The sequence below is a fragment of the Sciurus carolinensis genome, chromosome 2, assembly GCF_902686445.1.
Source record: "Sciurus carolinensis chromosome 2, mSciCar1.2, whole genome shotgun sequence".
NCBI lineage: Eukaryota > Metazoa > Chordata > Mammalia > Rodentia > Sciuridae > Sciurus > Sciurus carolinensis.
The window spans coordinates 123,888,195-123,915,102 of NC_062214.1; the positions used below are offsets into that span (position 1 = coordinate 123,888,195).

The window sequence follows — 26,908 nt, forward strand, 5'->3', positions numbered from 1 at the left end:
AAAAGAAAAAGAAAAAAAATTGATCTAACATAATATGCATTAATTCTATAACCAGAAAATATTGACTTTGATTTTGAATAAATAATGTCATTAACATTCAATACATGGTCTTATTCTTAGAGTTGTCCACATCAGACAAATATGACTATGATGTGTCATATACCATCATGAAAGTACTGAGAAATTCCTGCTACAATTTAAGTACAGACTGCAGAAGTCACCCTAAAGTTTCCTCTAATTGGCTAAACTTTTCCTCTGTTTTGTGTCTTCTGGAATCTCTTACAACTTGAGAGCTGAGACTATGTCACATCTGGTGAAACATACATCAGGAGACCTGCTAGTCAGAGACATGGACTCAATACCTCTGTCAAAAGGTAAATGCCTGGGGACAGATGTTTTTGAGAATTAAAACAACTGCTTTGCTTTCAGTTCTTCTCTTCAATCTTTTCAATACCAGTTCTTAAAATAGTTTTTCATCTTTTTTTCTTCTTCCTCCTTCCCTCCCTCCCTTCCTTCCTTCCTTTCTTTGTGTGTGTGTGTGTGTGTGTGTGTGTGTGTGTGTGGTACTAAAATGTATTGAACCCAGGGCCTCATACATGCTAGGCAAGAAAAGTCTTACAATAAAATTTCTATATGCAGGCTTAGGAGATAAAGCTAATTATCAACATCAAAGACAACATAGTAAAAGCCAAGAACAAACCTGTGTGTTTTACACATCCATGCATATGATTAGTTCACCTGTCCCACTAAACAGTAGTAGTTAAGATGAAAGGGTTTTGCCTCGCCTTAAGATATTTTTGTAGGGCTGGAGTTGTAGCTCAGTGATAGACTACTTGCTTCACACTTGTGAGGCACTGGGTTTGATCCTCAGCACCACATAAAAATAAACAAATAAAATAAAGATATTATGTTCATCTATAACTAAAAAATATTTTTTAAAAAAAGTGGACATGAGGGCTGGGGATATAGCTCAGTTGGTAGATTGCTTGCCTCGCAAGCACAAGGCCCTGGGTTCAATCCCCCCATCACAAAAAACAACAACAACAAAAAAAAGTGAATATGAATGACTCAGCTACTTTTAAAAACTTGGATAAATTTCAAAACCAATGTTGAGCAAAAGAATATATCACAGAAGAGTAAATAAAGAATGGTTTAGTATGTGTAATTATGAAAAGGAGGAAAGACTGAATTATGTATTGCTTAGGAATATATCTATATATACATATGTACATATGATAAATTTATAAAAAGAATTTTAAGAGAAATTTAAGTATCTTTATAAAATTATAAAGCAATATAAGAGAGGTATTACAACAGCTTTTGCGGGAAGGCAGGAATAGAAAGAGTAAGGGATTTATAGAATGTTCTTAGTATACATACTAGTAATGTTCTATTTTTATTTATTTATTTATTTTATTTGTCAATGGGCCTTTATTTTATTTATTTATATGTGGTACTGAGAATCAAACCCATTGCCTCATACATGCTAGGCAAATGCTCTACCACTGAGCTATAACTCCAGCCCCAATGTTCTATTTTTAAAGTTAGGTTATACGTATGCTTGCACCCAGCTATGTAAACAGTTTTTTTTTTAAATATCTTTTTTAGATGTTGATAGACCTTTACTTTTATTCTTTTATGCAGTGCCCAGAATCAAACCTAGTGCCTCACACATGCTAGGCAAGTGCTCTACCACTGAGCCACAACTCCAATCCCTATATAAACAGTTTTTAAGGATAATTTACATACTGAGCTTGGTGTGGTGGCACACACCTGTAATCTCTTTGACTCAGGAGGCTGAGATGGATGATTGAAAATTTGATGCCAGCCTGGGCAACTTAGCAAGACTCTGTCTCAAAATAAAAAATAAAAAGGGTCAGGCATGTAATGCCTGAGTTCAATCTCCAGTACCTGTCCCCCCCAAAAAAGAAAAAAAATTATAACAAAATTCACTCTTTAAAGTATGCAATTCAATAATTTTTAGTATATTCAGAGTTGTGCATTCACTATCGCTATCTAATTTTAGAACATTCATCACCCTGAAAAGAAACTCTGTACAGGGCTGAAGGAGGGAGGAGAGAAAGGAAAGGTGAAATACTGGGGAACAGTATTGGCCAAATTATATTGTTATATTATGTGCAAGTATGAATATGTAATAGCACTTTCCACCATTATGTATAATTATAATACACCACTTAGTAGAATTCCTAAGCAGTGGAAACAGGCAGATGCCAAGATCTTTCATTTGCCTGACAATTTTACCTTGAGAAAAATTTAGTGAGCAGCCAGCTTTACTTGTCATTTATTTCAGTCCTCTTTGGAAAAAGTTATTTTATTGAAAATTGAGGGACTGGGGTTGTGGCTCAGTGGTAGAGCACTTGCCTAGCATGCGTGAGGCACTGGGTTTGATCCTCAGCACCACATAAAAATAAATAAATAAAGGCATAGTATCCATCTACAACTAAAAAAATTTTTTTTAAAAAGAAAATTGATAAATATATGTCTACTGTTTCACATGACAGCAAAGACACTGATATTTAATCCTCTTATTTATTTTTATTTTTTATTTTTGTTCTTTTTCATTAATTAATGATATTTAATCTTCTTAACCCAAACTTTTATGTGAGCCAGGCATGGTGGTGCAGGCCTATAATACCAGAGGTTCAGAAGGCTGAAGCAGCAGAATTGCAAGCTCATAGTCTCAGCAACTTAGCAAGGCCCTAAGCAACCTGTCTCAAAATAAAAAATAATAAGGTCTGGGGATAGACTCAGTGCCCCTAGGTTCAATCTCTAATACTGAAAAACAAAACAAAACAAAACAAAACAAAATGTTAATCTGTAATGGTGTCAATGATTTGAATATGAGTTCTGAGGTTTTAAGGTGATTCTCTGTCAAAGTGAGATCAGAGCTGACACAGGCCAGTGAACACTCATGCTGCCCAGGGAGAAAATTCTTCTCCCAGAAGAATTCTAAATTCTTTTGCCCAGAACAAGTAGAGGCTGTATCCCAAAGAGGCAGCTTGGGGAGAGGGTCTCCAAACCTCTAAAGGAAATGAGATGACTCTTGGTAATCAGGAGAGGTTTTTTTGCTTTTTTTTTTTTTTTTTTTTGGCAGTGCTGGGGATTGAACCCAGGGCCTTATGCTTGTGAGGCAAGCACTCTACCAACTGAGCTATATCCCCAGCTACGCTTTTTCTTATTGGGGTTTTGAAAATGGTCATGGGCACAGTCCTTGTGTAGGTTCAAATTGTCTACTAAGGAGGAAAAATAGATTAAAAGAAAGATTAAGTAGAAAAAATCCCTACTTGATATTTTTATGAAAAGAATGTAGTGTGCAGAGAGGAGGTCATCTTGGCTAATGCTGGAATGATAGGGGGAATCCTCCTAGAGGTCCATTAGTGGTCATGGCACATACTTTTCTGACTCAAGTTAGATTCATGCTCTTTGTATAAGAATATGATGACAGCCGGGCGCTGGGGCACATGTCTGTAATCCCAGCAGCTCTGGAGGCTTAGGCAGGAGGATCTCGAGTCAAAGTCTGCCTCAGCAACTTAGGAAGGCCCTAAACAACTCAGCGAAAGCCTGTCTCTAAATAAAACACAAAATTTGGGCTGAGTATGTGGCTCAGTGGTCAATTGCCCCTGAGTTCAATTCCTGATACCCACCCTCCCCAAAAAAAAAGATGTGATGAGAGACCTGATGGGTTAAAAAAATTACATATAAAAATGCTTCCAATTACCTTCTTTTGGAACTTTAGGTAAGAATATAAAAACTCAACTACCCTCGAGCAAGATGAGTCGACAGGAACTAGAAGATAGTCTCTTTCGACTTCATGAAGATCACATCTTGTTGAAGGAGCTCTTTTGGAAGCAAAAGGATGAGATCAAAAGGTACCTACAGCCCTGGCATAGTGGCATGCACTTATAATCCTAGCAACTTGGGAAAGGTTGAGGAAGGAGGATTGTAAATTTGAGGCTGGCCTCTGCAACTAGCAAGACCCTGTCTCAAAAAATAAAAAAATGAAAATAGGCTGGGAATACAGCTCAGTGGTAGAATGACCCTGAATTCAATCCCCAGTCCCACAAAAAAATTAAATAAATCGTATTGATTCTTTACTGTGTGCAGGCACGTATAAGTGTTTTATGAACTTATATTGATGGATTTAAAATTGTAAATACTATTAACTCATTTCATGGTATGAAGGAGGTATTATGAGAAAAGGGGACACAAAAAAGGTCAAATAACTTCCTTGATAACACCCCTAATGAGTAGCAGAGTTGAAAGTTCTTTACTCAAAAATATGCCATATACAGTGACCTTAGGTTATTGTCTTTCCAAGGTGGATCTCTGGGGTGAAACCTGGAAAGGAATCTAAGATGGGGATGCGGAGAGAAACAGATGGATAAATGGATGGAAAAATGGGAGTTCCAGAGGTCTACCTCTAAGACTTTGGTTTTCATTTTTGGTACTGGGGATTGAACCCAGAGGTGCTTACCACTAAAGCCACATTCCCTAGTTCTTTTCATTTTGTTTTTAAATTTGGCAACAGTGTCTGGCCAATTTGCTGAGGGTGGCCTACAACTTGCGATCTTCCTGCCTCAGCCTCCCAAGCTGAGTAACTGGGATTACAGGCCTGTGCGACTGCATCCAGCTTTTCAGACACCCATGAACACAACTGCAGTAGACCAAGCTGGGCTTATTATTCATTACAATTACATAAAGAATAGAGGAAATGTACACCGTAGAGAACTAAGGGTATCACAGTAAATATATTAGAACCTATTACAATATTTGGGCTTTGGTTGATTGATTCAAAGAAATAGGATCCTTCTCTAAATACTTCAGATTTTATGCTATCCGAAAGCAGCTGAGATAGTGGACATAGCGATGCAAAACTGTAATCCGAAAGATATGGACAGCTGAGGCACAAGGATTTAAGGCCTGACTGGGCAATTTAGTAAGACCATGTATCAAAATAAGAAATAAAAAGGGATGGCGATATGGCTCAGTAGAAGACTGTCCCTGGGTCCAATCCCCAGTACCACTGGGAAGGGAAGGGAAGGGAAGGGAAGGAGGAAGGAAGGAAGAAAGAAATGAATACATAAATGAAACAGCAGAGACAAATCTGTTTGGGTATATCAACAAATCTCACAGGGATGGTAGATAGAGCAAGGTTGAAGTTATGATTGTCAAAGAAGTTGCACTAACTCATATTGGCCTGGAGAGAAGAATGCTTGGTATTTTGTTTTTGTGTGTGCTTAAAATTATACGTTGGGCTGGGGAGATAGCTCAGCTGGTAGAGTGCTTACCTTGTAAGCACAAGGCCCTGAGTTCGATCCCCAGTACCGCAAAAAAAAAAAAAAAAAAATTATACGTTGACTTACTTGGTCTCACTCTTTCATGGTCTCTGAGTGACCTTGTGTGATGTTGGTGTACTCTGAGGTGTCCAACAGGAGAACAATATGGCCTAGCTCTGAGCACCAGACAGCTTCAAAGAGTACTGAGGACCAGTTGTGTCAGACTAGTTCACCGATGCCAAGGCCAATTTTTTTTTAACTTTCTCATTGTAATCCCAAGGAGTGATTCAGAGCATCATTTAGAATCTACAAGTTTGGAGGTTGCAACTGTAGACCAACACTCTTCAAAGCTGATGCTTCTTTAATATTGTGGAGAACTTGAGAATCTGGTGAAGTCAGAAGGTTGCATGGGCCATGTATTAGTCACCTTTCTGTCACTATAATGATATACCTAAGGCAGTTAGCTTTAAGGAGAAAAGTTTTATCTTGGCTCACAGTTCTAGAGGTTCCTGTCCAAGATCAAGTTACCCCATTCTTTTTTTTTTTAAGTTTTAAATAACTTTTATTACATCATATTGTGACCGTTATTTTGTTCTTAATCTCACTGAAAATTAAACTTTATCACAGGTGTGTATGTAGAGAGGAAAACATGTATAGAATTTCATATTGTTCATGGTTTCAAGCATCCACTGAGTGTCTTGGGACATACCCCTGAGGTTAGGGGGGAACAAAAGTTACCCCCATTCTTTTTTTTTTTTTTTTTTGTTACTGGGTTTGAACCCAAGGGTGCTTAACCACTAAGCAACATTCCTAGCACTTTTTTTTTTACAGTAGAAAAATTTAAGTCTTTTATATTTATGTATGAAACCTAGCACTTTAAAAAAATATTTTTTAGATGTTGATGAACTTTTATTTTATTCATTTATTTATATGTTGAATCCAGTGCCTCACACATCCTAGGCAAGTGCTCTACCACTGAGCCACAACCCCAGCCCAGCCACATCCCCAGCCCCCCAGCACTTTTTACTTTTTATTTTGAGATAGGGTTGCTATCTAGGTTGCTTGCAGCCTCACTAAATTGCTGAGGCTAGATTCAAACCTGTGATCCTCCCTGCCTCAACCTCCTGAGTCACTGGGATCACTGGTGTGCACAACTGTGCACAGCATGCCTTGATTTCTTTATCTGGATATAAGGATATGTAATAATAATAGCTAACACCTATAGTGTTACAATGCAAAATCATTGTTCTAAGCACTTTATGTATATGAACTTACTTAATCTTCACAACCATCTAGCATATCGGGTATTATTCCAATCTTTATTTATGGATTAGGAAGCTTGAGCATAGAAAGTTTAAGTTTTCATGCCCAAGACCACATCTGTAAATGTCAGAATAGGCAGGCAGTGTGTCTTGGTTGGCTCAGACTTCCATAACAAAATATCATAAACTAGGTAGCTTAGGGCTGGGGATATAGCTCAGTTGGTAGAGTGCTTGCTTCGTAAGCACGAGGCCCTGGGTTCAAACCCCAGCACTGCAAAAAAAAAAAAAAAAAAAAAAAAAACTAGGTAGCTTAAACATTAGAAATTTATTTTCTCAGTTCTAGAAACTAGATTAGGGTGCCTGCATGGCCAAATTTTGGTGAAGGCTATCTTCCTACCTTGCAGACTGCTTCTTTTTTGCTGTGTCATCACATGATACAGCAGGGGTGGGATTGCTGGGGGCTGGGATAGGACTCTCCTCTAGTAAGGTCACAGTTCTATCAGATTGGTGCCCCGCGCTTATGACCTCAATTAGCCTTAATAACCTTGTAACAACCCTATCTCCTCAGTCAAGTTGAAGTTTAGGGATTCAACATGAATTTGGGGGTGGGGATACAGTTCAGTCCATAGCTCAGTGAGACCACAGAATATGATGATAATGGTAAAATTCATGATTTTAGGTCAAGATAACAAACAGTAACTATCCATAATAGTGAGGTAAAGGTGGGTATATACCAGGAACTATAAAAGATTAATCCTTAATTTGGGACACACCTGTATAAAGGAAGGTATAGACAAATGGATGATAGAAATAAATTTTAAAATTATGGCCAGATCTTGTGGCGCATGATTATAATCCCAGCTACTTGGGAGGGTAAGGCAGAAGGATCACAAGTTTTAGGCTGGCCTGGATAACTTAGTGAGTGGAGCCCCATCTCAAAAATAAAAAGGGCTGGGGCTGTAGCTCAGTGATAGAGTGCCCCTGGGTTTAATCCCCAGTACCCAAAACAAAACAAAACAAAACTACTACTTATATTTATCACTTTTTAAAAGCTGCTATTTTTATTTGTTTTTTAATGACTATAATTCAGTACAGGATTGTGTATCTCTCTCTTTATTTGTGTGTGTATATATATACATACAAATGCAAATTATATATGTGTAATTATAATGTATATATAAATTATATACACAGATTATATATATATAAACACACATATATATGTACATATGTAATGGGGGGTACTGGGGATTGAACCCAGAGTGCTTAACCACCAAGTCATATCACCAGCCCTTTTTAGTTTTTGTTTTCAGACAGGGTCTCATCAGGTTGCCCTGTCTGGTCTGGAATTTGTGATCCTCCTGCCTCAGTCTCCTGAGTCTGCAATTCAGGCAGCGCCATCATGCCCAGCTATACAACACTGTAAAATAAATATAGAAAGAAATACGTTGGGGAAGTGCTCCAATATTTTTTCTAAGATGAATGTGTGATCATTACAATGGATCGGACAAAGATGGACACCATGATGTCCCCTGCCCTCGAGGTACAGTGTAATTGAGGATAGAAAATTAATTTTTAAGTGTAAATAATTGACCACAGTAGATCAATCAATATCATAGATCAATTCATAATTATGTGTCACCAAATAAGCTGCAGAAACAGCCGTTATAAAGGAAGAAACCACGTATTCTGTTCTGCCATAGGCTGAGGACGACCTTACTCCGATTGACCGATGCAGGTCGAGACCGGCGGCCGGTGGCGCAGTTCTCAGAGCCCGCAAGGCGGCGGCGGAAAGCGGAGTGGCGGCAGCGCTTCCCCACGCATCAGGGCCCAGCCGTGAATCAGCGCCCCGCCATGCACCAGCGCCAAACCCCGCGCCAGCGCTCCCCCGTGCACCAGCGCCCTCTCACGCAGAGGTTGCAAGCGCAGTTTCAGCGCGTCAGTCTGTCTGCTCCGGGTGGTGCCCAGGCTCGCAGCCACGTGGGACGCAGACGACTCCACACCGCAGGTGGAAGGGTGCCGGAGAAATCTCAGAAGGGTGAGGCTTAGGTTCATGTCTCCAACAGGAATAAAACACTGGGAAGGAGTTATGTGCCAGCCACGTTTCCCTCCCGTCTTTATTCCTCCCATTACCCCATGTTGTTCCTTTGTTTGGATGTCGGCTTCAAAATTCTCAGTGCAGGGCTGGGGATGTGGTTCAGTGGTAAGAGCGCTTGGATAGCGTGAGTGAGGCCCTGGTTTCCATCTGCATCACTTCTCTCCCTTTCTCGCTTTGGAGTACTGCTGAAAGGAGACTCACACAACAGGAAATGGGAACTTCACTAGTCGGTCTGCAGCAGACTAGAAAATAGATGCAGATAAAACATTTTGGTCCTACTCAGGTGTGAGGGGAGTAATTTTACCAGGGGTCCTCCCACATCAGGCTATGTGACTGAAGAGCCAGGATTTCCAGAACAGTTATGCCTCTAAACCCCAGGTTCTTAACCTTTTGGGAAGTGGACACCTTTGAAACCATGATCAAATCTAAGTCCCTTCTTCCAAGAAAAATACACAATACATATAGATAAACTTTGCATACAATTTCCATTGCTTCAAAGATCAAATCCATCACCTCTGTCTAGAACTAGAAGTCAGGCTGCAAATGACCCATGCTGGTTGCAGTTACTCCTTTTCCTGTATTCCAAGTGGCTGAGTCTGTGGCCTTTCTCTGAACCCAGTGCTGAATCCACAGAGAAGACACCCCACCTCCGTGGGCCAAAATCAAGGATAAGAGCCTCTAGGGCAAGGAAATGTACACACAGCATTAATTTAAGTCCTCTTATTAGTAAGTGCTCCTTTGTTTAGTATGATCCTAAGCTTTCATGGCCCCTAATCTAAATAACTAAACTTTTATAAAAATAGTTGAAAGTAGAAAAATAAAATGAGTCTAAATTTCAGTTACATGTAACAGTTTGCTTTATTGGGTACCCATATCATGTGCCAGGCATTAGAGATAAAAATGAGATAAAAATGGGAGTAGGCACACAGGGCCTGCCTTGGAAAACTTGTACCTTTCCTTCTTTTTCCCATTTACACTCACTCACTTGAGTCTGAAGTCCTGCTGACTTAAAAAACCTGTAGTTGTGGTTCAGTGCAAAAGTAAGAAGACCTTCTCCTTTGTGGCCAATTGTCACAAAAGGACTTCCCTCAAGTCTCAGAGCTCCCTGTGTCCAGCAATTGGTGTTCCGGTTTGAGCATCTGGTGTTTTGGAGGGTACTATTGCCCAGTTTTCATCTTCTGCTTACACTTTCAGGGTCAAGAGACAGGCTGAGCTATACAGCCCCTCCCACATTCAAGGAGCAGGTGACAAATGAAAAAAACAGAGATGAAATAACCAGTGAGCCCAGCGAACTGTGAGTTCTTTTCATTTATTTCACATTGTTACCCCTGCAGCTTTAATTGGAAATACATCATTTAGAGAACAAACGAATGTTGGTGATTTCCAGCATAGAGAAGATGAAAGTCAATCCTAGGTTAAATTCCAATTTCAGTGTTTAAAAATGGAAAACAAGCATCTCACTGTCCTCTGAGGAAAGGAAAATAAAGGTCCTTTCCTCAACTGACGGTATTCCCCTCCTCCTTTACATTTTTATCCCTTATGTTGTAATTCATTTATGTATCCATTTGGCATTTGAAGGCAATATTTTGTAAGATTATTCTCTATAAGTACCAAGTTTACCAAATCTTATAACGTCTCATAAGTATGATTGCCTAATTCTAAGCTCCTATAACAGTAATTTCCCTTTCTCCCTTTCATCGTTAATGTTCCCAATTCTAACAGTGTAATTTCAACAAAGTCATAATTATGGCTAAACTCACTGATCTATGTCTGCCTAACAGTGCACACATTGTGGCCAACAATACTATGCAAGTGGAAGAACCACCCACATCTCCTGAGAAAATATGGTCCCAAGATGAAAATTTTGAACAGAGAAGTTCATTGGAGTGTGCTCAGAAGGCTGCAGAGCTGCGGTAAGAGTGTAACTTTTCATGCCTCAAACCATAATGAACTGGAAAAGCAAGAGATTCTTATTTGCACCTTTCTTCCATCTCAGAGAAAAAGAGAATGGTCAGGATTAAATGCAACCTAAGAAGTAAACCTGGAGTCCCTGCAGAAGAAATGAATTAACTTTAAGGGGATTCTTATGAAGAATAGATTTGCTGCTTCACTTCATAGAAAGACATCCATTTCATCACCAGATAGGGACTCTCACTGTTCCTATAAAACTTTTTTTAAAAGTAGGTTTTATTTAGCTGTCCTAACTGTGCCTGGAGACATTTTTTGTTTTGTTTTTCTGTTTTACAGCAAAATTGAGCAGAATATACAGATTTTCCCTCATATATGTGTTCATACATGTACAGCCTCCCCAGTATCCGCATCCCATGCCAGGCTGAGACTTTCGTTACAGTACGCTTACATTAGGGCTCATTCTTGGTGTTGCACGTTCTATGAGTTTGAACAGATGTATAAAGATATATATCCACCATTGTAGTATTGTATAGACTTTATTCATTACCCTAAAAATCCTCTGTGCTCTGCCTATTCATGTCTCCTTTCCCAAACCCCTGACAACCATTGATCTTTTACTGTTTCCATCATTTTGTCTCTTTTTTCCAGAATGTCATATAGTTGCAACCATATAGCCTTGCAGGTTGATTTCTTTCACTTGGTAATATGCATTTAAGATCCCTCCAGGTCTTCTTGTGGCTTAATAGCTCATTACTTTTTAATGCCAAATGGCATTCTGTTATCTGGATATACTAAAGTTTATTTATCCATTTAGATACCAAAGGCTATTATGGTTGCTTCTAAGTTTGGGCATTATTAAAACTGCTCTGCTGCCAGGTGAGGTAGTGCACACATCTGATTTCAGCAACTCAAGAGACTGACACAGGAGGATCACAAGTTCAAGGCCAACCTGGGCAACTTTGTAAGATCCTGTCTCAAAATAAAAAACACGAAGTGCTGGGGATGTATCTCAGTGGTAGAATGCTTGCCTAGCTATGTGAAAGGCCCTGGGTTTGATCCCTAGTACTGCAAAAGAAGAAAGAAAGAGGAATAAAGAGAGAAGGAGAATGAGAAAAAAGCAAAAAGCTGCTACAACATTATGTGCACATTATTGTGTGGACAAGTTTTCAACATGGAGATCTTTTAAAACCACAAACACTTGGCCTCACCTCAAAGATTATCTTGTAATTACTTAGGGGTGGGGTTCAGGCAGTATAATTTTAAAGATCTCCCCAGGTGACTCTAATGAGCAGGAGAGTAGGGAGCCCAAATCCTTCTCAATATCTTTCAAATGATAATGAAAACAGGAGCTCCTAGGTTCAGAAATAATCATCCTCCTTTTGTCTACATTCATGTCCTCCTGGTTTCTCTAAGAAAACAAGTCTTAGACTTAGACTTTGCTAGATTTATAAGAAACTTGGAGCACCATCATTTAAAAAACATAGTTATAGAGGCTGAGGCAAGAGCATCATGAGTTCAAAGCCAGCCTTAGCAATTTAGTGAGGCCAGGCCCTAAGCAGCTTAGCAAGACCCTATCTCAAAATAAAATATAAAAAGGGCTGGGGATGTAACTCAGTGGTAGAGCACCACTGGGTTCAATCCCTGGTACCAACTTCCCACCCCCTCAAAAAACATAGTTACAGCTGGTTGCAGTGGCACGGCACACACCTGTAATCCTAGCAGCTTGGGAAACTGGGGCAGGAGGATTGCAATTTTGAGGCCAGCCTTAGTAACTTAGCAAGGCCTAAACAACTTAGTGAGACCCTGCCTCAAAATTTAAAAATAAATAAATAGCCAGGCACAGTGGCACATGCCTATAATCCCAGAGACTCGTGAGGCTGAGGTAGAAGGATTGTGAGTTCAAAGCCAGCCTCAGCAATTTAGTGAGGCCCTAAATTTAGTGAGGCCCTCAGCAATTTAGCAAGACCCTGTCTCAAAATAAAACATAAAAAGGGCACACATTAAGTGGAGTTATATGTCAGGGTTAAGGTACCAGGCAAGATCACACCAGAAAGTGTTAAATTGGGAAGTCAAGAGCAATCATGGGCAGGGTGTGGTGGTAGACACCTCTAATCCCAGTGACTCTGAAGGCTAAAGTGGTAGGATTGCTAGTTCAAGGCCCGTCTCAGTAATTTAGAAAGCCCCTGTCTCAAAATAAGAAGTAAAAAGGCTAGGGATATAGGTCACTGATAGATGTGGCTCAGTGGTTAAGCGCCCCTGGGTTCAATTCCTGGTACCAATAAATAAATAAAAAGGGCCGGGATGTAGCTTAGTAATAAAGTAAAGTACCCCGGGGTTCAATCCCCAGTTTAAAAAAAAAAAAAAAAGCAAACAAAAAAACTTAGTTACAATGTTTTTTCAAAACACAAGAGGTTAAGGTTAGTAGTCTATCAAATCTCAAGTGCCATGAGAGAAAACAGAAGAAAAGAGATTATTTACCAGACTCTACTTCCTGTTTCTGGTGTGTTGTAGAGGAGTATGGAAGTCAAGACATGCGAGAATGAAGTTCTTGGTTTACTCCCAAGGAGTAAAGGTGCTTACTTCTATTTATAGAATATTTTAGCACCTCATCTTTCTGTAGCGCTTCCATTAAGGAGAATGTGGAGCTGATTCGACTCAAGAAGCTCTTACATGAAAGGAACACTTCACTGGCAGTGACAAAAGCGCAATTAACTGAAGTTCAAGAGGTGAGTTCCTATCATCTGCTGTGCTTTCTTGGGGGGAAAATAGCAATTAGTTCAGAAATCTGTATTATTTTCTCCAATTTATATATGGGAGACCACAATTCAGTGAGACTAAGTTTGCTTAAGGTCACACAATTTAAAGGTGATATTCAAATCCATCCTTTGTGACTCACACACAGCCCATTCTTTTCCCAGTATTGGCCATTATTTCTGTTAGGAAGAAAACTCAGACCTTACCTGCTAAGGTGTAATTAAGTGCAGTTAATATATGTCAGGGTTAAGGTCCCAGGCAAGAATCACATCAGAATGTGTTAAATTGGGAAGTCAAGAGCAATCATGGGCAGGGTGTGGTGGTGCACATCTCTAGGCTGAAGCAGCAGGATTGCTAGTTCAAGGCCCATCTCAGCAATTTAGAAAGCCCCTGTCTCAAAATAAGAAGTAAAAAGGGCTAGGGATGTAGGTCACGATATAGCACCCCTGTGTTCAGTTCCCAGTACTGGGGGAGAAATAAAAAGTGGTCACAGGGAAGGGAAAGAAATCTTCTTTTCCTGAGCACTGTGTGCTGGATTATGTGCTGGACAAACTCTGTCCTAGATACTTATAGTCATGATCTCATTTAATGCTGACAACAATGCCCCAGGTAAGTACATTCAGCAGACAAGGGAACTGCACCTCAAAGAAAATAAGCAACTTACTTAGGTTGTAAAAACAGTAAGAGGCAGAGCAGGATTTGAGTCAGGCTGGCACCAAAACTCTTTTCTCATAACCACACATAAGACCTAATATCTAAATGACAAAAATAGGACATCAAGAATCTAAAGAATAGTTCAGCAGCATTCTTTTATTGAACAAGTATGTATCGAGTACTAGGACCACACAAAGCATTGGGATACAAAGATTACAACGATGAGTAGTACAGCTCCTACCTTCAAGGATCTTTCTCACAGAAGAGAAGAACAGCGTATAAATAAGCACAACTATCTGTATTCAGGGTATGAGAGGGGATGTAAAGTAGATTAGTCAGACCCACCAGAGGATGGGATGCAGGATCAAAAAGGACTCAAATAGATTTGTGAGCTAAATGCTGAAATACTGAAAAATAAGTAGCTTGGTAACAAGTGTGCAAGAGAAGAAAGGGCTTTGCAGGGTAGGAATATAGGCCAAGGTACAAGGGTAGAAACATCAGGCACCAGGTCAAGGAGTCTAGACTTTATCCTATCAATTTAGACTTTTTTTCCTTTTTAAAGGAATTTAGACTTTATCCTATCAATGGTGGGGAGCTGGAGTAGGGTTTTAAGCAACTCAGTAATATCAGCAACTTTTTTTTCTCCCCAAAAGATCCCTTAGCCTTCTTAAAAAGGTCTGAAATATTTTGAAATACATTTTAGTAAAGAACACCTTTACAATGCTGTTATAAAGCACTACTAAGTATGAATTATGAGCAGCAGGAATATAGATGACTGTTATTAAAGACTTTATACCGCTGGGCACAGGGGCGCACGCCTGTAATCCCAGCAGCTCTGGAGACGGAGGCAGGGGAACCCTGAGTTCAAAGCCAGCCTCAGCAAAAGCGAGGCACTAAGCAACCCAGTGAAACCCTGTCTCTAAATAAAATACAAAATAGGGCTGGGGATGTGGCTCAGTGGTTGAGTGCTCCTGAGTTCAATCCTTGGTACCCCACCCCAAAAATAAAGACTTTATACCTTTCCAAAATCTTAAATGTCTCAAAGATTACAAAGAAAGATTGAATGAATAATAGATTGTCTGATACAAACCTGAGGCAAAGATATCAGATAAAAGATCACTGCAGGGTCCCAAGGAGACAGGATGAGGGTCCCAGCAGTGGAATGAGAAAGAGAACTGCAGAGAAAGGAATCTTATTGCAAAACGTCCAGGAAGTAAAGAATGAACTTCAACACCAAAAAGAAGTGAAGGAAAAGGAGAAATGAAAGGCAGCTCTTGGATACCTCTTGGATACAGGTGACCAGGTGATGGTGTCCTCCTTAACTAGATCTGCCTTGTTAGTACTGCTCTAGGTAGGTCTGTTCTGATAAGGACTACAGGATTCTTTTTGTTTTCTGGTTATGGAGATTGAAACAAGAGGCCCTCTACCACTGAGTCACACATCTAACCCATTTTATTTATTTTATTTTGAGATGGGAACTTACTAATTTGCCTAGACTGCTCTCTATTTTAAGATCCTCCTTCCTCAGCCTCCCAAGAAACTGGGATTACAGGGCTGTGTTATCACCTCTGGTGGGCTACAGGATCTTTACAAGGTCTATATTTTGTACTGTGTCTATCCTTTTATTTTTTTAGTCTGGTTAATTTTGGTAGTATTTAAAGGATGTAAAAATAAGGGAAAGAAGATAATCTAAAATTGTATTAGTAAGTGGATATTTTTATAGAATTGGACTTTTTAAAAAATCCATTAATATTCCTCCATTGCAATGATGGGGAAAAAGAAAAAGAGAGGCCGGAGGTGTATTAATGGTAGAGTACTTGCCTACCAGGTGTGAGGCCTTGCATTAGGTCCCCAGGGCCACAAAACAGGAAAAAGAGCCGTTCTAAATTAAATCTCCTTACCTTTGTTGGTGGGAAATACTAATAGTGATTAATCACCCACAGTTTTTTAAAATGCTGTTTTAGAATTTATTTTCCTTAGCAATTCACCTTTGTAGTTTTGCATTTGAATACATGCTAAAATAAATATGCATTCTCTTAATCCTTTAGAAGTGAACATCCAACAGGCTGAGTTAAAGTCCCACCTCTGCCTCTTGGTCGCTGTGTGATTCTCAGCTTGCTGAGCTTTGGTTTTCTCGTATTTGAAGTTTAGATAATAATACCTACCTGTTGGGGCTGAAGTTGTGACTAAGTGGTAGAGTGCTCGCCTGGCATGTGCGAGTTCCTAGATTCAATCCTCAGCAGGATGTAAATATAAAATAAGGGCATTGTGTCCACCTACAAGCAAAACAAACAAAAATGTTAGGTCTTTAGGCCAAAGTAACTCCATTTTGAAAATCAGCACCTGCCCACCTAGGCATGACCTTTCCGCTAGGCCCATCCCGAAAGCGTCCCTAACTACCAAAACCACAGCAAAGACGTCAAGTAACAGTCACAGGGCCAGACCAGTTATTTTTTAACTACTCCATTGTACAAAAATATAGTTTTTTCCTACAGGCCACTGCACCTTGCAGAGGGGCAGCCTGGCAAACTCTCTCTGTCAATAAACCTTTGCTCGAACTCAGAGCTGTGGCTCTCATGGATATTTATGCCAGTTACCCTAACAAAAAAAAAATGCCTACCTCTCATGTTTGTTGCAAAGATTAAATGAGATGATATATGTGAAACAATTATAATGCAGATAATGAAACATATTAATGTATAACACATAGTAACTGCTCAACTAACCATAACTGTTGTTATGATAATTGTTTTTTAAAATATTTTTTAGGGGCTGGGGTTGTGGCTTAGTGGTAGAGCACTTGCCTAGCATGTATCAGGCATTTGGTTCAATTCTCAGCACCACATATAAATAAAAGAATAAAATAAAGGTCCCTCAACATCTAAAAAATATTTTTAAAAAAGATTGCTATGATTCACTGCAAGTAATTTAAAAAATATTTTAGATGTTCATAGACCTTTATTTTATTCATTTATATGTGGTACTGAGAATCAAACCCAGTGCCTCACACATGCTAGGCAAGCACTGTACCACTGAGCCACAACCCCAGCCCCTGTGATTGATTGTTTCTTTTCCCCTCGTTCTAATACTGAAAAGAGACCTTTCTGAAGCATGCTGAGTAACAATAACTCCAGTTTAAGATTAAACTTTTTGTTGGATAATACACCAAAGATAATGCAAATGTGAAAAAATTTGAAAAAATAGTTCTTTTTGCGGTACTAGGGATTGAATCCAGGAACCCACACATGCTGCTCAACCATTAACCTACATCCCAGCCCTTTTTTAAAATTTTATTTTCAGACAGATTCTTGCTAGTGGTCCATTCTAGCCTTGAATTTGTGATTCTCCTGACTTAACCTTCTGAATAGTTGGGATTACAGGCATGATCACCATGCCTGGCCCCTTCCTTTTTTTAAAAAGAAATTGGATAATTGATTATATTCACAGACTACTTGGCAAGGTAGGGCAGGGGAAAAACAGCAACAATTAGTAAGTTGGTACACAAATGGACTTCTCTTATGGAACTTTTTAGAATATCTTTTAAGATAAATATTAAACATTTGAACTATAGAGAAAAATATCAAACTTGTGAAATTAATAAATCAGTAAAATAAAATTTCTTTCTTTCTTCCAGGCATATGAAACCTTGCTCCAGAAGGTACTTTTTTTTAAAATAATATTTTTTTTAGTTGTCAGTGGATTTTTATTTTATTTATTTATTTGTGGTGCTGAGAATCAAACCCAGTTCCTCTCACATGCGAGGTGAATGTTCTACCACTGAGTTAAAACCCCAGCGCCCAGAAGGTACTTAATAAAGATTCTTTTTTTGTGTGTGTGGTGCTGGGGATTGAACCCAGGGCCTTGTGCTTGTAAGGCAAGCACTTTACCGACTGAGCTATCTCCCCAACCCTAAAAAAGATTCTTTGAAGGGTTGGAGATGTAACTCAGTTGGTAGAGTGCTTGTCTCAAAAGCATGAGACCCTAGGTTCAAATCCCCAGAGCTGCAAAAATAAAATCTAAAAAAAATTAAATAAATAAAGATTCTTTGAATCTGATTCTTAGTAATTAGAGTACTCAAACCCAGGTAACATAACACCAGAATTTAGTCAATTAATTTGAAGTTATTATGGTCATATAGTTTCTATTAAGACAAATGTTGCTAGTACTAGTTTTTATGCACTGATATTTATTGCACTGTTTTCATTAAAATTGAAATATGAGACCTGAGTTGAGAAATATTTTGAATGGTATTTTTCAACCTATTGCTACAGAGAATTATAACATTTGCTCAAAAATTCCCAAGAGAGCTGGCGCACACGTGTAATCCCAGCAACTTGGGAGGCTGAGGCAGGAGGATCACAAGTTCAAAAACAGCCTCAGCAACTTACCAAGGCCCTCTCTCAAAATAAAATAAAATAAATAAATAAAAGAGTTGGGGATGTAGGTCAGTGGTTCAGTGCCTCTGGGTTCAATCCTTGGTACCAAACAAACAAACAAAATTCCCAAGAGTATTCTTTTAGCATGCGTGAGGTACTGAGATATAACAAAGATGTTGCAGATATTATTAGATATGCAGCCTGTTTACCTCCGTGAGTGGGGTGCCAAAAAAGCTGGGGGAATGTCCCTGACTAAGAATCATGAAGGCAGAGTTTTAAGCATGACCAGATAGAGCTGTGCCTCACCAAGAGGAGTCCACCAGAAAATGCACACAACTTCTAAAGCTAACATGTCACTTTCTTAGGTGCAAAGGAAGAAATAGATCATTATAAAAACTAATAAAGTGGGCTGGGGGTATAGCTCAGTTGGTAGAGTGCTTACCTCAGAAGCATGAGGCCACCCTGGGTTCAATATCCAGCACTGGGAAAAAAAAATCTAATCAAATACTTTAGAAAGTTAAAACAGTTTTGGAAATGACCACCTAATTTAGAACCAGTGATTACTTTGGACCTTGGGGGAATTCAGGCTCCAATGACAAATTATAGTTGCTTAGAAAGGAAAATCCTCCTTAAAGGGGAAACTATACTTTCAGAGAAATGCTAAGGTGAGAAACAAGGTCAACTTACAGTGCAAAGGTAATATGCAACTCATTGAGGTCATTCTTTGGGACATCCACCTGGGAATTCCAGTGTTACTGGTATCTGGTGATCACTCCTGCTGAGTGATATGATCATTCCCAGAGTAATTTTCCTTTGGCCCCAGAATCAGGGAATCCTGAGTGCAGCCCATGATGCCCTACTCAGCCAAGTGAACGAGCTCAGAGAAGAACTGAAGGAGGAAAGCAAGAAAGCTGTGAGCTTGAAGAGCCAAATGGAAGATGTGTCTATCTTGCAGACAACTCTGAAGGAGGTAAATAATAATTGTGGGAAATTGCCATCCAATGCACTACATTCCAATTTCAGAGATGTTGAAATGTGCATCTTTGCAACACTGTGGTGTTTCATTTTTTCAAATGAAAACAAGGCTCTAAGTGGTTAAATCATTGATTTAAGATTATTTCATCATTAGAAGAAAAGCTAGGATTTATGCTTGGGTCTGCTCTCCAGAGTTCTTGTGTTTTCATAATATTTTGCTGCTTCCCTAACAGTAGGAACCCAGACATGAAAATTTCAGAGAATTCTCATCAATTCCAATAAAAGTTTCTAGCCCACCATCAATTGGTTTTAATTTTTCTAGTCAAATGGCTCCTCAACAGGCAAGGGAGAGGAACATAGAAAAGCTATCATCCAAGCCTCATACTGCAATGGGAAAGAGAAAACCTGTGCAGAGCAATGGACTTTAAAGTTTTATCTCAATGTCTCTTACTATCATTCTTAGTTTCAGGAGAGAGTTGAAGATTTGGAGAAAGAACGGGAATTGCTGAATGACAATTATGACAAACTCTTAGAAAAGTGAGTACCAAGTTTGGATCTGAGGGCATTGTTTGCTGTAAAAGAAAGTCACATAAATGCCTTCCAAATTGTAAATACAATACCTAACATTGATAATATATTGGGAAACTGGTACTCAATATTGTTAGTGAGAAGATAAATTGAATATAAACTGATAGTCTTTTTTATTTTTGGTACTGGGGTTGAACCCAAGGGAACTTAACAACTGAGCCACATCCCCAGTTCTTTTTAGTTTTTATTTTGAGACAGGGATTCACTGAGTTGCTCAGGGCCTTTCTAAATTGCTGACACTGGCTTTGAACTTGTGATCCTCCTGCCTCAGTCTCCCAGCTGCTGGGATTATAGGTATGTGCCATCGCACCTGGAGACAGTTTTTCTGGAAGAGAATTATACCCTATTTTTTTCTCTTTCACATTTCTTATGGTGCATATAGATGTACATAATTATGGGATTGTCATTACATATTTGTACATGCACACAATATAACAATATAATTGGTTAATGTCACTCCCTAGTACTTCCCTACTTCCTCCCTGTCCCTCAGTTCTGGTACCTTTCCTCTACTGATCTACCTGAACCCCTTACCTTTCTTTTTCTTTTTCCTCTCTAGCTTTCATATATGAGAGAAAACATATGACCCTTGACCCTCTTGATTTGGCTTATTTTATTTAACATCATGATCTCTAGTTCCATCTATTTTCCTGCAAATGACATAATTTCATTTTTCTTTACAGCTGAATAAAATTCCATTGTGTATATATACCACATTTTCTTATCCATTCATCTTTTGATGGACACCTATGCTGGTTCCATAGTTTGGCTATTGTGAATTGTGCTGCTATAAACATGGGTATGCCTGTATCAATGCAATATGATGACATTAATTTTTAGGATAAACACCAAAGAGTGGTATAGCTGGATCATGTGGTAGTTTCCTCATCTTTTGAGTAAGCTTTATACTAATTTCCTTAGTGCTTGTACTAATTTACAATCTCACCAACAGTGTAGTCTTCCCTTTTCTCCATGTCCTCTCTAGTATTTTTTATTTGTATTCTTGATGACTGCCATTGTGATGTGAGATGAAATTCAGTGTAGTTTTGATTTGCATTTCCCTAATTGCCAATGATGTTGAATATTTTTTCATGTACTTTTTGGCCATTTGTATTTCTTCTTTTGAGAAGTGTCAGATTCATTTGCCCATTATTAATTGGGTTATTTGATTTTTTGGTGTTAAGTTTTTGAGTTCTGCATATATTTGAGATATTAATCACCTCTGTCAGAAGAGTAGCTAGCAAAGATTTTCTTCCATTCTATAGGTGCTCTGTTCACATTTCCAATTGTTTTCTTTACTGTGCAGAAACTTTCTAATTTGATGCCTTCTCTTTTATTAACTCTGAACAGTATTTCCTGATTTCAGGAGTCCTATTGAGAAAATTAATGCCTGTGCCTATATGCTCAAGTGTTGACCCTACGTTTTCTTCTAGGAGTTGCATAGTTTCTGGTCTGATTCATATGTCTTTGATTCATTTTGAAGTGGTTTTTGTGCAGGTTGAGAGATAAGGGTCTTGTTTCATTCTTTGACACAGGAGTAACCCATTTCCCAGCACTGTTTGTTAAAAAGGCTATCTTTTCTCCAATGTGTGTTTCTGGCACCTTTGACAAGGATTGGAGGACTGTATCTGAGTGAATTTGTCTCTGTGTCTTCTATTCTATGGTCTGCATGCCAGTACCAGGCAGTTTTTGGTTACTATAGTTCTGTAGTATAATTTGAAGTCAGGAATTATGATGCTGATGCTATATGTTAAAATGTTAAGGGCTGAGGTTGTGGCTTAGTGCTAGAGCACTTGCCTCGCATGCATGAGGCACTGGGTTTGATCCTCAGCATCACATAAATAAATAAAAAAATAAATGTATTGTGTCTGTCTACTACTAAAAAAATTTAAAAATAAAAATGCTAAATATGCATATCTTGTACTAACAATTTCATTTTTTGGAATCAAAACTAATGCAGTCCTATTATGTATGTCCAAAAATATCTATTTAATAAGAATTTTAATTACTGCATAGTTAGTTGTGGTAAAGAAGCCTGAAAACCACCCAAATTTCCATTGATAGGGAAAATAAATCATGTTGCATTCCCACAACGAAGTGCTATGATGTTGTTCAAAATGAACAACTAGCCAAGAGTGTTGGTGCATGCTCATATCCTAGTAATTCGGAGATTGAGGCAGGGAGATCAAAAGTTTGAGGCCAGTCTCAGCAACTTAGCAAGACCCTAAGCAACTTGGTGAGACTTTGTCTTAAAATAAAAAATAAAAAGAACTGGGGATGTAGCTCAGGTAGAGTGCTCCTGGTTTCAATCCCAGTAAATGTAAATAAACAAAATACAATAAAAATGAGGTAGATAAGCCCAGCATGGTGGTGCACACTTGTAATCCCAATGACCTCAGTCTGAGGTAGGAGGATCATAAGTTCAAGGCCAAGCTCATCATCTTAGTCTCAATATAAAAAAAGAAAAGAAAAGGCTGGGGATGTAGCTCTGGAGTAAAGTACCCATAAGTTCAATCTCCAGTACCACAAAAAAAGAAGATATATTGTTCAAAGAAAAAGCACAATGTGAAGGGATGTTAACTTTGACCTAATTTATATATGTGTATGGATCTACAAACATCTAATGAGACGGAAATATTATAGTAAAGCAAAGGAGTACCTTTGCTTTAATTCTATATACTTCTATATTACTTTAATTTCTCACAATGAACATATATTCATATATTAATTTGTAATTAACCTACCTAGAAGATTTAAAAAGCAAAAATACCTTCTGACCTAGTTAAAGACAGCAAGGGGCAGATTCGTGAAATAGCATGGAGAGGTCTTATGGGAGTGTCCTGGGGACAACTGATGTTCAACTCAGCAAAGTGAGGCAGTGTGGGGGTTATCCACTCTGAAGACCCTCTGTGGCAGACCCTATTGGCCTCTTTCCTTCATCACTCAGAAAAATATCTTCTTGGTTCACCATGTGGGTCAGGAAGTGCCAAGAAACCTTAATATCCTGAGCAAATTATTTTCAGATGACATTTGTTAAACTGATCAATAGAAAAAAGACAAAAGCAGAAATAATTTCTATCAATTTTATTTCCTTTGTGTAAATAATAAAGAACTGGCCATGTGTGTTTTATACTCAAAACAGTTCTGCCTAAGAGCTAGACACTATGGAATGGAGGGTTCAGTTGTTGGAAAGTTTGGTTCCTGCCCTTCAGTGTAGCAACTTGCATCTAGTTCAAAGGCAAGTATTCTATTAACTAGCCATTGGCAAGGGTCTAGAGGATGATTTTCTCATTCCTAATCCAGCAGTCCTGAGCATATCTTGATACTCAGTGCCCAGTCTAAAGAAAGGCATCATGCTGGGCAATGTGCATGATTTGGGGTGGTTGTTCAGTGAGATACTTGAGACCTAAACAGAAGTGATGCCAAGCAACTCCTCAGTGGGACCCAAAAGTTCCAAAGCAGTTGGTGAATGACAGTTACACATAAAGCAGGGGCAGAAAAAACATGCAGAGAAATGAATGATGAACTAGACCCAGGAGATGTCGAAACTGTGTAGTGAAGACATCATACCACACACCTTGGAATATCCATCTGACAACTCCCTTCCCATTTTCAGCATGCTGGACAGCAGTAGTCAGCCTCACTGGAGCAATGAGCTCATGGGGGAACAGCTGAGGCAGCAGGTATCTCAGTTTGCAGGATCAGCTGGATGCTGAGCTGGAGGAGAAGACAAAGGTCTTAGATCAGCTGTCCAGAGAGAAAGGTAAGTCAGGCCTGGGGGAGCTGTAAGTGTGACACCTGCTACATTGGTTTGGTAGAAGGGAACTTGGGACTTCATTTCCACTTGATCCTGTTCTTTTGTGGGTCATGGATGATAAGAATAAAAACACTGAATGTTAGGTCAGACTTACTATCAAGAAAGCATGACACCTACCTACCTCATGTGTGTACTTTTTCCTATGTAGTGTTTTATATTTGGGAGGATGCCAAATTTTAATTTGTTGTTTTAAACATTCACTTTATTGATTTAAAGTTATTAAAATGAATTTCTGTCTTTTGTCAGTCTCATCAATCATTTAAGGGTGAGTAGGAGAATTCTTTTTTTAAGTACCTAATATTTGAGATTGAGAAACAAATTACTATTTTTGATTACTGCTAACATTTCACCTGCTGTCTTAACTCTTGTATCACAGGAGATAGTTATTTGGAAGATTTTAAAACACTGCCTAAAAGATCTTCATCTTGCTTCTTCTTCCCATTCTGTACCAAGTACTCTTAACCATTTATATGTCCTCAGATTCTAGTGTACTCAAATAGGAGAGTGAAGGAGAAGAAATACAAATTAATAATAAAGAGGCAGAGGGGTGGGTGTGGTGGCACATGCCTATAATTTCAGTGACTGAGGATGTTGAGGCAGGGGGATCACATGTTCAAAGCCAGCCTCAGCAATTTAGTGTGGCCCTAAGCAACTTAGCAAGACCCTGTTCAAAAAAAAAGGAGAAAAGAAAAAGGACTGGGGATGTATATGAGGGATAAAGCACCCCTGGGTTTAGTCCCCAATACCTCCCCCAACCCAAAAGTACAAAACCATTAGTGGGAAAAGTTCATTCACACCTGATCCAACTGATTATGGTTACTAATAACTTCTGAATTATTTTTTCTCCAGCTGAAAACAAGGATTTGAAGATTGAAGTTATCGACATCCTTCAGAAGCAGGAACAGGAAGTAGAGATCCTCCAACAGACAGCCACAGCACCCCAGTCTCCTGACAGGCAATCTGAACCTGCCACCCACCCAGATCTTATTCTAGAGACAGCTCAGATAGAGCTAGAGACAGCTGAGATAGAGCTAGAGACAGCTGAGATAGAGCTAGAGACAGCTCAGATAGAGGTAAGAGCCTCTTTTTTTTTTTTTTTTTTTTTTTTTTTTTTTTTTTTTGGTGGTGCTGGGGATTTGAACCCAGGGTCTTGTGTTTGCAAGGCAAGCACTCTACCAACTGAGCTATATCCCCAGCCCAGTAAGAGCCTCTTTAAAGGAAAAAATTCACTCTCTAGAGGAATCTCTGCAAATATCCCTAGGAAAGATGCAGCTGTTAAAATCAACTGAATATTCTGTCCTGATTGAAGACACATATTTGGAAGGATATGAGAAGTAGAGAGAGCCTAGTGAGCTCTACTTGCTTTTTTCCATGTATCACAGCTCATAAAATGTAGTCTTTTTCAGATGAGGACTTGAAATGATCTGCTGAGAAGCAAACAGCCCTTAGAGGCTGTATAACTTCCTGTGCTGCTGCTTCTGCAGACCATGGGGACTTGACAGGAGGTGCACTTGTGAAGTAGCACAAGTCCTCTTTTACTATTGGAGTAAATTTTGTTGCTGGCATCTGCTTCTTGTGGAAAACAGTTGTTTCTCTACTTGTCACATTTATACTCCTTTTCACCAATGCTTTTTCTCTGTAGCATGGGGAACCAGAAATTCAAGAAAAGAAACTGTCCCAGATGCTAAGCGAATTGCAAGTATTACATGCAGAGACCACACTGGAACTAGAAAAGACCAGAGACATGCTCCTTCTGCAGCGCAAAATCAACAGGTGTTATCAGGTGCAAGAAAAAAATGGTGCAGGAAGGGATAGATAATTGGGCACATGGGAACCACCCCCAAGACTGGTAAGGAAGCAAGACCCAAGTTTCCAGGGCTGACACCAGGTGATATGCTGTCCCATGCAAACACAGAATATGCTGTCCTCGGAAGAACTTAATAACTCACACTTGCCCATGGCACCTTGGCACTAGAAGCCAGTGAATGGGGCTAGCTAATAAAATTGGCAAGTGTGAAGTTTCTGGTTCAATTATTTCCAGTCCTAGAGAAATACTACCCTATGACACCAAGGCCTAAGTAGTCCTTGAGGGATCTGGGAGGAAGCCACACCTTTTTCTAGTGGTTCACTCTTCCGTGTTAGGGAGATAGCAGTCTTCTTTACCCAGAAAGTGCCACCTTTCTATCTGGGCTGTTTGGTTCTAGGCACTGAGATGGAAAAGTTCAAACATTATTTTGTTTTAGGAGGAACTGGAAGCAATGATACAAAAGCTGACAACGAAAGTAGAGATCACAAAGAAAGCTGGAGAGGGCTGAGTCAGCTCATAGACCTCAAGAAACAACCGTATCAGGCAGCTGGAAGGTATTTTAAGAAGCCATGGCCTTCCAACATCTGGCAAGTCCTCGTACTTCATTCTCGTCTTGAGCTGCCTCTCCCAGCTAACACCTATGTGTTCCTCTGTGTACCTCTGTGCAAGGCTGCCTCTTGTGTCCTTAGCCTGTGACTTAACCCTCCTGCTCTTCTATCATCTGTACGACTTTAACATGTGGCTAACAGCTTCTTTCCCCCATCATGTCAGTGTGTGTCTCTGATTTCTCTGGAGTTTCAACCAGGTTCAGCATTTGTTTCTAGGGGGTTGATTATATTTCAAGAATGAGAGCATCGCTGTTAGCCCTCAGGGTGGTAAATCAATCTTTCTGTCTCTCTGTGTCCCTCTCTCTCCATTCTCTATTCAACCAAAGCCTGCAAAGCTATTTTTGTCAGGTAATAGACTTTGATCACTCATCTACCGTCACTCCTTTCTGATTTTTTCCTCTAAAATCTGTGTTGCAATTAAGGATGTCAACAGTCACAGAATAGCTGTCATTTAATGCATTCATATTGTACTACTTCCTATTTTAGTATGGTCACTGCTGGACAGTGTCTGTTCTTGGCCTTATATGGCAAGAAACCTAGGCTTTATTGTCATACTCAGTAATGAGAGACTTGACTCACTAAATTCACCACAGACTGAGATTAAAAAAATCCACAATATTGGTGGTTCCATTGCTGCCATTAGAATATCTGGAAACACTGATCAGGCCATCCCTCTTTCTGCAAGAGAATCAGTAATAAGCATATTTCTTAGTGAGCATGGAATTAGAATAAAGGGAGATGAGTCATTCTGGGGCATGAAT

General features: G+C 39.2%; 1 protein-coding gene across 1 annotated transcript in view; it reads left to right on the plus strand.

The window, feature by feature from the left end:
- Nucleotides 1-301: 301 nt before the first annotated feature.
- Nucleotides 302-26,908, plus strand: part of Rpgrip1 (RPGR interacting protein 1) — a 57,446-nt gene continuing 30,839 nt past the window's right edge. Inside the window, 17 exon segments of the mRNA XM_053743353.1 lie at nucleotides 302-374; nucleotides 3,758-3,890; nucleotides 8,263-8,421; nucleotides 8,476-8,597; nucleotides 9,852-9,951; nucleotides 10,439-10,570; nucleotides 13,189-13,294; nucleotides 17,611-17,634; nucleotides 19,176-19,322; nucleotides 19,791-19,864; nucleotides 23,532-23,607; nucleotides 23,609-23,678; nucleotides 24,582-24,751; nucleotides 25,375-25,515; nucleotides 25,976-25,991; nucleotides 25,994-26,067; nucleotides 26,069-26,126. Of these exon segments, the coding sequence (XP_053599328.1) occupies nucleotides 302-374; nucleotides 3,758-3,890; nucleotides 8,263-8,421; nucleotides 8,476-8,597; nucleotides 9,852-9,951; nucleotides 10,439-10,570; nucleotides 13,189-13,294; nucleotides 17,611-17,634; nucleotides 19,176-19,322; nucleotides 19,791-19,864; nucleotides 23,532-23,607; nucleotides 23,609-23,678; nucleotides 24,582-24,751; nucleotides 25,375-25,515; nucleotides 25,976-25,991; nucleotides 25,994-26,067; nucleotides 26,069-26,126 (1,675 nt within the window).